This window comes from Pseudophryne corroboree, chromosome 12, assembly GCF_028390025.1.
Source record: "Pseudophryne corroboree isolate aPseCor3 chromosome 12, aPseCor3.hap2, whole genome shotgun sequence".
NCBI classification, from domain to species: Eukaryota; Metazoa; Chordata; class Amphibia; order Anura; family Myobatrachidae; genus Pseudophryne; species Pseudophryne corroboree.
The window spans coordinates 19,493,508-19,504,134 of NC_086455.1; the positions used below are offsets into that span (position 1 = coordinate 19,493,508).

Genomic DNA, 10,627 nt, shown 5'->3' on the forward strand with positions numbered 1-10,627 from the left:
CACCGTCAATGGCACAGGTCTCCACAACTGGGGGGGGAGGGGGGGGGGGGGGGGTTTCCCCACTTTCTCCTCATCCCCCGGAAAACACGGAACCTAACTCCGCCCCAGACGCAGCCTGTAAAGCTTCTCCCTCACCTCTGATTGCCCGGCTACCCGGTGAATTAACATAGCAGCGATGGTCATCGGCGGGTAAAACCGTCCATGGTTGCCCTGTTGATGGTTTCATACCACCAAGCTTAACCCCCAATGGTACAATCTATGAGTAACCCACTGATGGCCATCCCCAGTTAGGATGGCTCAGTGGGCTACTTACTTTCTTTGTGGGCTATTAGCCACTGTTAATTTACAAATAAAATAAACGCAGCTGCCGGACAAAATGACGCAGCAAAAATAATGACTATACAGAAAATACAATGTCATTCCCAACTAGATCTGGCAGGAGGGGGGGGATTGGGAACGACACATTTTGGAGTATATGGTCTATATAAAAGAAATATAGAAAACGTCTCACCATCAGAAATTGGTGCAGCGCAGTTCCATAGTGAGCTTTAATGTCTTTCGGAGTGAAGGAGTATAAATTGCAGAACTGTGAAAACAAGACAATACCGTTACGGATACAGTGGAACAGTTCCCAGTACAAGCACAATTTTCCTAAGAAAACCACATCCCATTGTACATGGCTGCATTAGCACCTAGTGAGAGGGGAGCAGCCGTGTTTCCTGGGTCTCCACCGTTCCTTTTATACCACCAGAGGCAAAGTGGGGGACAAACCAATAGTAAGGACCGTTGCCCTTTTTCCAGCTGCTAGATCGCTCCATCATCCTTTATATGCCATTTTGGAATCAAAATTACGTCACCCTTGTAAACACGGGGGGGGGGGGGGTATTTACTCACTGGTTGCTTTACAAAGCCACCACTTGTGGCTGTGGGATTTTAAAGGGCAATAGTATTAAAAGTAAAATCAAGAGTGTTTGGGGTTTAATATTATTGATAGTTTAAATCCCGGTGGCAGAATCTCCGACTTTGAAAAACCACCGCTTAGTAAATATGGTGTGATTTACCCTCTGAAATGCGTTAAAACCAGTTTGAGCGCACTGGAATACTGGGCATTGGGACTGATTCAGATTGTTGCAGCTGCTATCGACAAATTGTGCTAATGACCCAGGAGACGTCCTGTGTAACGTCACCTCCCCTGCCGGCTTCTGTGACCCGCAGCTGCTTCCGAAGACGAGAACATTGGAAAACTCAGTAATCCTCAAGTTACCCACATGGCCGCCTCGGGAGGGAGCTCACCCGCCTAAAGCATCTTAAACTGACTAAACTAACGGGCGTGAACGGGTCACTTATCCTACATTTCAGCTCGCAAGCACGGGGGGCTGTGAGCTGAAATGTCTCTCCACAGCTCACCCCGCCCGAACGGAGCAACAATTAAATTGCTCAGTTGGACGCCATCTAGCGGCAGGAGCGGAGAGAAACAATTTAATTCCCCCCACCATGGCTCACATACATGTACATCCTAGTATATTAGTGTCTATACGCGGGCATACTGTGCCTGTTCCTCTGCTGTTAGCAAATGTACATGCTGTATTATTTTTGCTGTAACACAAGCACTGATATATGTTTGTGTGCGTTTCATAGTATTGTTCATTTTGTTTTGAGAAGTAAAAAAAAAAAAAAAAAAAAAAATGTACTCAAAAAATAAAGTACAAAAAAATAAATAAATATATATATATATATATATATATATATATATAGATAGATATATATATATATATATATAGATATATATAGATATATATATATCAAAGGGGTCAATTCAATTTGGCAACAGTTGAATAGCGCCGGGAGTTTGCTCCCGACGCTATTCAATTCAGCTCCAGTTAAGTCGGTGATGGCCCGTTCTCGCCGACTTAACAGGTAGTTTTGTCGGGTGAACGGGCATTCTCCGACTTAACTACCCACGGCGATGCCAATTCCCGACAGAATCAGCCTTGCGCCGGCCGCGTGGCAGCACTTTTGTCGGGTTTCTTCACTCATCCCCTGGGGATGAGAGAAGAATTCCCGACAATTGAGGGTCAGTCGTCGCTGTATTGAATAGCACCGGAAAAATCCGATATCCAAAATATGTCTGGTCCCAAGCATTTTGGATAAGGGATGCTCAACCTGTAATTATCTATCATTGGGAGGGGGGGGGAATTCAATGAAGAGTGATGGACATGTTTTGTTGTTCTGGAATGGCAAGTTGTGGCCATCTAAAGCAGTGCCTTACACCTTCCTTAGAAGTACATAGGAAAACATGCACTGTACGGCTACCAAAACTGTCTTGATTGCCAGCGGCACATCGCAGCAACTGCTGTCCTCCCGTAAAGGGCCGGATGTAATGACGTCCAAGTTGGCCGGAGTTGCGGGTTCCCGGCCGAACTTGGACATTTGTTGAAAGTGGCAATCATTTACAAGGCATGGTTTTTCTCTGTAAATGGTTGCCGCTTTAAAAAAACGTCCGAGTTTGGCTGGAAACCAGCACCTCCGACCAACTCGGACGTCATTACATCCGGCCCAAAGTGTCAGTTAGAAGACTACAGTGCAAATTAGCCAATCAGTACACATTCAAACAATATTTCTTCTAACCATACTAAGATCTGTCCGTACTTTGATTTCCAATTTATTTTAAGAAAACATCTGGCACCGTGCTACTATTATATTAGATAGGGAGCCCATTTTGAATAAGGCATGATCTAAACTGACCAGAGTGTGCTAGAAGCACCAAAGCAGACAGCGACACCCCAGAACACGAAAGAGGAACTGCACGGGTTTGCGACAGGTGTAGGGTGCAAGAATAAACACTATAAGTCATCATGCAAGTAGCCTTTGGGCACCAGGTTGTAGTTCGGATTCCACTGAAAATAACACTCTCAGAATTGTGCGGCATCAACAATTAACCAATACTGTGTTTGCTTTTTTAACCATTACATATTGCATATTTAAAAAAAATGGTACTTACGTTGCATATGCTTTGGGGCTTCATTCCTGAAGAGGAGGTACTCATATTTGCTTTTCAAACCTACAAAAAAAAAAAAAAATACATCTGAGATCAGATAGACAATACTCGTCTTACAATTAATGATATGGGGCAGCGTTTTCAATGTTCATGTATCTGTTTATAAATAGCACTGGCACCACAGTACTATCCCAGGTGCAAAATACCTAAACACACTTTTGCAGCTTGTATAAGAAAGTAAATTCATTTGGAGCTACGACGCAGTTCCGCTGTAGTGCACACATGCCACGAACTGGCTGTCCTATTCCGCTGTAGTTGCTGGTAGAAGGCTTTCAGATCCCAGTGTGCCTGACACTACAGTGTCCATAGCAGCTGATTGGCTGCTGCCACTGTCCAATCAATTGGCTTTTCTCTATACCAGCACTGGGAGTCAGGAGTTTTCTACTAAGGGGCGGGAAAATGTAACTCTACTGAGAAACTAGGGGAGAGCGCTGCAATAAAAACAAAGCAATGTGTTAGCAGTTGGACAAAGCCATGTGCACTGCAGGGGGGGGGGGCAGGTGTAACATGTGCAGAAAGCGTTAGATTTGGGTGGGGTGTGTTCAAACGGAAATCTAAATTGCAGTGTAAAAATAAAGCAGCCAGTATTTACCCTGCACAGAAACAAAATAACCCACCCAAACCTAACTCTCTCTGCACATGTTATATCTGCCCCCCCCCCCCTGCAGTGCACATGGTTTTGCCCAACTGCTGACAAATTTGCTGCTGCAATCAGGTCTGAATTAAGCCCCGATTTGTTTTTTTTCGGCAACTTTACATAACTTTGGATCTGGCCAACGAGGCAAAATGTCATCTTTCATGGATGTCTTGGATCTCCCGTGGTGGAAATATGACACAATGGGGTCGATTCAATTCAGCGACAGTTGAATAGCGCCGGGAGTTAGCTCCCGGCACTATTCAATACAGCGCCAAGTGACACCAATTGTCGGGAATTCTTCTCTCACCCCCGGGGGATGATAGAGGAAATCCGACAAAAGTGTTGTCGCGAGGCTGATTCTGTCGGGAATCAGCATCGCGGCGGGGGAGTTAAGTCGGAGAATGCCCGTTCTCCCGACAATTCAACCTGTTAAGTCGGCGAGAACGGGCCTTCGCCGACTTAACTTGAGCTGAATTGAATAGTGACGAGAGCTAACTCCCGGCGCTATTCAACTGTCGCTGAATTGAATCGACCCCAATGCCTATTTTTTTAGATTTGAACCACTTGTCTTTACCTGAAACGGAACCATTGCGGAATAACTAGCTAGGAATTGGTAAGGGGGTAGGGGAAACAACCTTTGTGGTGCTGCACTGTAGGAGTAAGTCCTGGGCTACGCACAGACTGAAATAATCATTCGATGGTGAGCAAGTTGCAAACGGATTTGCAGCTGACTGGCATTTACAAAGCTTTTTGCACGGCGTACGCAGGGCAGATTTTCACTCTGTCTGGGCGGCGACTATCTGATCGTAAACCTCTGCAAATTTGCAGAGGTGCGATCAGGTCTGAATGAGGCCCAATGTCTTTACTTTTGTACCAAAGTCGAAGAAAGCGAGTTCACCCAGTATGCTGTATAATTGTGATCTTTGTCTCTAGTAAATCTTAAACTATATTTTTGAAGCCCCCACCTTCCCTGAGATTAATAGACTGTTCTATTACGTCATCTTTTTACAGCACAGCAGTAATATTAAGGCAGCGCTGTTCGTGTACATTGGTGGACAGCTCTAGTCTTCATCACTGGATAACACGCTCTCCACTGTACAAAATGACAAAGCACGATCAGCAGTCCCCCTACATCATGCTTTTCCAGCCATTAAAAGCCTTACAGACGGTGAGATACGGAGGGAGATGTGTGCCGAGTGAGGGGGGGTGACCCAGTAGGTGAAATGAGCGATGTGCTAGATTGTGCCTGCATGCAAGTTAGTCTAGCACCGGCGATAGCGACGCACGCTATCGCTGGGGGGCATACACGAGAGATCCGTGCTTAAAATCTAAGCAATCTTGTCAGATTGCTTAGATTTTAAGAACGGATCTCTCCCTGTGTACCCCCCTTTACAGTGATCACTAACTACTGACTCACAAGCACCGCACAGAGAACTGAAAGCGCGTACGCAGAGCGATCAATGATCCCTAATATAATAAATAAACAAAATTCTACTAAGATATTATTATTATTTTTTTACACATATATATATATATATATATATATATATATATATATATATATATATATATATATATATATACACTTATTAAGTGAGACTTATTGATTAAGTGAGAAACTCTCCTCCCCTGCCACCAAGGAGCAGATAAATTCTGTAACTTGCCTGCAGCGTCTATAGCAGTGATTCCCAAACTTTTTTGAATCACGGCACCCTAGAGTATCAGGATTTTTTTCACGGCACCCCTAGGCCAGAAGTTTCTTATTGATACATTCAGAAATAAATATTAAATTAAGTAAATTGTGTTTATACAGTATGTCATTCTTAGGGTCAGTTGTGAGGTAGGGTCAAGATTTGCTTCTGTTTGTCCACATATTTTATGATTGACAGCCACAAACCTTGGTTTTGCCTATTAGATTGACCTTAAATAATTTTAATTGGTCCTGCACCACCAACCTGAGGCACCCCAGCAAGGCACACAGTTTAAGAACCACTGCCTTACAGTCATACATGCCTACCCTCCCGAAAATCGGGTGGCGCCCCTGGACCCCTAGACAAGTCTCCCGTATCCGACCTCACCCCCATAGCTATCTTTCATAGTGCGCGGTCCGGGGAGTCCCATGCTGAATCGCTTTATCGTAGATCAAGTTAATTCCCTTCACAAGACGTCCCTGGTCTTCAGTGGATATGAGCCATTTATGTTATTTGTAATCCACTCATGTCTCCGTCTTCTGTGGGTACACCCCACTGACCCATTTCTGGATGATGGCATTATATAATACAATTTGGATATTACATCTTTTTCCTTTAAAGAAAACCTTGATAATCAGCCTATATATTTTCCATTTGAAGGTTCTTTTATCTTTACAATTTTCCTTGGTTAATTTTGTGCAGCGCAGGAGAACATATCTTCTGGACAAGGTTTTATGTTATATCTTTATGCAGGCCAGGGCTGTAACTAAGGGTCTGCGATCACTGCTGTCATGGAGGACTTAGGGGGCAGCACCATTGTTCTCCCGTAGCACCAGCATTTGGCTTGCAGAAAGTGTAGAAATGCTTCCCGGTACCACTACAGAGCCACCAAGAGTGCTCCATGTGCTCTGTTCCTTCTTGGTCCTGGTGGCAGCCAACACAAGTTTGGAGGGTTGGGATGGCACAGGGCAGACTTATCATATCCTAAATCCTTAATACCGCACACTGCTGTTAAGCCACACCCATAGGCTTCTTTCTGAATTACTGCACAGTGCATACTGACGAGAGTGTTAGTTACACTGAAATAGGGGAAAGGGTTTGTTCCACTTGTATGCGCCTTTGCAGGGCCAGATTAACATGCCTACATGGCATTGTTATAGGTATTTCGTATCGATCTCCCTTAATCAGGCCCTGGTTTTCTGTACATAATAACTATAAACTTACACGTTCAGTAAATGTAAGTTACTGACCACAACATGCAGTATGTGTGTTTGTATAAGGGCTCCTAAATTTGTCCACCTTGCACACTCATTCTGGATTGTGGTGAAAACTGTATCTAGAACGTTTTGCTGGTCCGACAAGAAATGTGCTCTAGGCTTTATTCTGACCAGGGCCCTGAGTGTGTTTTGTGTGCTTTTCCTTTGTCTGTGTGGAGTTCCTACAGGTGCTCCATGTCCTCCCATAGTCCAAAAACATACTGTTAGGCTAATGGTAGTGAAGTGTGCGTTTTTTCAGAATTTAGACTATAAGCTGCACTGGATCTGGAAGGGACTTGTGAAGAGTTAAGTTCTATTTACTAAACCTTGGATGGAGATAAAGTGGATGGAGAAAAAGTACCAGCCAATCATGGGATCAATTCATGAAGCAGTGAAAAGTGTGGAGAAGTGAGTCATCGAAGAAGTTGCCTGTGGCAACCAATCAGCAGTGAAGTAACATTTAGAATTTGCATACTATAAAATGATACAGAGCAGCCGATTGGTTGCCATGGGTAACTTCTCCACTAGCTCACTTCTCCACTCTTATCACTGCTTTATAATTAGACCCCATCTCCTAACTGCCATGTTACAGGCTGTATTTGAAAAATGACAGTTAGCAGCTGATTGGCTGGTACTTTATCTCCGTCCAAGGCTTAGTAAATAGACCCCTAAAAAATGTTCTTAAAAAAAAGAGCTGCACCATATCTAAAGGCTACAGTCTGAATACCATACTATAGCTTTGAGATCTTTTTCAAACAATATTGTTGTTCAATTTAGCCTCCTTTTATATATCTTATTAATGATGGTAGTAAGGGAACATTGGAGCTTTCTCTATTATGACAAAGTATGTTACAATGTTTTTATAACTTTGGTTAAAGTGTGCTGATGAATGATCCTTTTTACAGTGCCCCTAGAAGGTACAGGACTGCTTCAGGTTATAGACACCCCCAGAGTACATGAGTACATGTAACATTCAAGTGCTCTTGGAGTGGCTCCACTTCTTGGTCTCATTGGGGTCAATTCTATTCAGCAACTAAAGAATAGCGCCGGGAATTAGCTCCCGACGCTATTCAATTCAGCTAAAGTTAAGTCGGCGATGTCCCGTTCTCGCCGACTTAACAGGTAGTTTTGTCGGGAGAACGGGCATTCTCCGACTTAACTCCCCGGCGCGAGGCTGATTCCCGACAGAATCAGCCTCGCGCCGGCCGCGAGGCAGCACTTTTGTCGGGTTTCTTCTCTCATCCCCCGGGGATGAGAGAAGAATTCCCGACAATTGCGGGCAACTAGTAGCAGAATTGAATAGCGTCGGGAGCTAATTCCCGGCGCTATTCTTTAGTTGCCGAATAGAATTGACCCCATTGTAATAATCAGGTTTTTGCATGTCATTGTATAGCTAGTGCATACATGCAACTCCCTCAGACTTGGCAAAATACCATCTGATTTTTCCAGCTTCCTGTGTGAAATGTTACAATACTTTCATCCCTTAAATCAGTGGTTTCCAAACTTTTTTGAATCACAGCGCCTTAGAATATCAGAATTTTTCACGGCACCCCTAGGCCACAAATTTCTTATTGAGAAATTTAGAAAGAAATATTACATTAAGTCTATCACATTTATATGTCATCCTTAGGGTCAGTTGTGTGGTGAGGGACAAGATTTGCTTTTGTTTGTCCACATAGCACTAGTTTTGCCTATTATATTGACCATGAATAATTTGAATTGGTCCTGGACCACCAACCCAGGGCACCCCTGCAAGTGTCCCGAGGCACCCCAGGGAGCCACGGAACACAGTTTGGGAACCTCTGGTCTATAGCAATTAATTTTCTTCATAATGTATCACTTTGGCAGAAATGTAGGTTTTACAAGCTACACCCCTCTAGGAGCTGTAATTCATTCTAGTCGTTAGCCAGTACTACAATACCCAGTATACTTTACTACCAAGACATCAAGTGGGAATGGGGCCAGAATACTTATCCACCTACGAAGCCCCATGAAGTTAGGTAACATCTGCCCAGGATGGTATGCCAATATAGCCATGCAAACTGGGACCCACGTAACAAGAAAAAAAAAAACGTGCACTGCAATCGAGTTAAGTGTAATGTAAAGGCATAATGCATTCTTGCCTACCTGACCCTCTCCACATGAGGTCGATTCAATTCGGCAACAGATGAATAGCGCCGGGAATTAACTTTAGCTGAATTGAATAGCGTCAGGAGCTAAGTCGGCGAATGCCCGTTCTCGCCGACTTAACAGGTAGTTTTGTCGGGAGAACGGGCATTCTCCGACTTAACTACCCACGGCGATGCTGATTCCCGACATAAACAGCCTCTCGCCGGCCGCACCTTTGTCGGTTTTCTTCTCTCACCCCCCGGGGGTGAGAGAAGAATTCCTGACAATTGCGGGTAACTAGTAGCTGAATTGAATAGCATCGGGAGCTAATTCCCGGTGCTATTCATCTGTTGCCGAATTGAATCGACCCCATGCATGAGGGAGAAAATGCTCTGTTCCTGCACTTTCCTGGTAATGTATGATTGCCATCACCTGTGGTGAGGTAGGTAATTGATAAGAAAGGTGTTTCACCACAGGTGATGGCAATCATACATTACCAGGAAAGTCCAGGAACAGAGCATGTTCTCCCTCATGGAGAGGGTCAGGTAGGCAAGTATGACATAATGCCTACATGAAACGGTGTCACGCGCAACGCTCCTGTCCCTGGACATGGCCTCCTGTGTATATGACCTTTTTCTCACCCATGGACCGTACAAGGAGACTTATAAAATGGGGTTGATAATCTCTTTATGCCCCCGGTTTGATGCATGCCTACAAACTGTACCACAGCAACATAACGTGTTTTATACACGTAATGTGGCCAGCCACATGTGTGTAACCTGCGCATTTCTGTATGCCGCAGACCCCATGGCACAGCCCCTTCCACCTATTACCCTTTCCCTGATCCGCTCACTTACATACTGCAGTAACCATGTCTCATTAATGATAAATCAGGCTACAGATTCAGCCCAGGCTGTAGCAATATAACTGGGCAGTAGAGGACTGCAAGGTCTCTGTACAGGGTGAGGTAGATCAGTCAGCTGCAGACAACTCTGCACCTTAGAGTCTGTACCCAATGTTACAGCAATATGGAGACCACCCACCACACATACCCTGCTGCTGTGATGCCAGGGACCCAGGCATGGAGTCCGCGTGCTCATACCAGGCCCAGGCCCCCACTATGACGACAGCCACCCCCAGCTCCCCGCTTACTCACCTGATTTACCGACCCCAAGACACCAAACGTGAGCCCTCTCTCCCACGAAGGTAATCTAGACGCTACCTCTCTCCCACACGCAGCTACCCGTATCTGCAAACAGCAGAGCGCTAAACGCGACCCACAAAACTACATCATGTCGGTGTCCGCTAAAAAGGAGCCATTTTGGAGAAGCTTATTGCCTTGGTCTTAATGAAGCTTGAGCTTCAAGAAAATGGAGGACGAACGATCAAATTAGGTCGTCAGAGGAGACAGCGTGTTAAAGCAAAGTAATCGCTCTCATTCGCTGATAAAATCATTTCCGGGTTACGGGGATGATGTCATCCGAGGGTGACAGTGTTTATTGTACTTTTTTCCTTAGTTCTTTCTTTAGATATAGGTAAAACTAGCCATAGAGATATCGATATATAGATATGCAAAAAAACAAATATATATATATATATATATATATATATATATATATATATATATACATACCTCCCAACATGACCCTCTCCAGGAGGGACACAATGCTCTGCTTCTGGACTTTTCTCTTAATTTATAATTGCCGCCACCTGTTTTGAACAGATCAATGGACAGGGGCGGATCCAGAAGAAAATGATAGGGGGGGGCACCATGGAAGGGGCAAGTACATTTGCGTGCGGCTTCGGTGCATGTGAGGTGGCGCTTCTTATACAATGCCCACAGTTGTAGCGCTCATTATGCAATGTCCACTGTACT

The 10,627-nt window shown here is 44.5% G+C and overlaps 1 protein-coding gene across 8 annotated transcripts in view; it reads right to left on the reverse strand.

Moving 5' to 3' along the window:
- The window catches only part of LOC134980355 (serine/arginine repetitive matrix protein 2-like), a 102,398-nt gene extending 92,327 nt beyond the window's left edge, over nucleotides 1–10,071 (reverse strand). For 3 of the 8 annotated variants that reach the window (XM_063947149.1, XM_063947147.1, XM_063947146.1), the window contains exons 1-3: nucleotides 9,908–10,070; nucleotides 3,002–3,061; nucleotides 512–586 (exon numbers count right to left, since the gene is read on the reverse strand). In XM_063947149.1, coding sequence (XP_063803219.1) covers nucleotides 512–586; nucleotides 3,002–3,046 — 120 coding nt within the window. In that variant the 5' untranslated portion in view covers nucleotides 3,047–3,061; nucleotides 9,908–10,070. Of the gene's footprint in view, nucleotides 1–511; nucleotides 587–3,001; nucleotides 3,062–9,907 lie in introns of those variants that run through there. The other 5 variants (XM_063947148.1, XM_063947152.1, XM_063947150.1 and 2 more) reach the window with 3 other exon arrangements.
- Nucleotides 10,072–10,627: the final 556 nt, after the last annotated feature.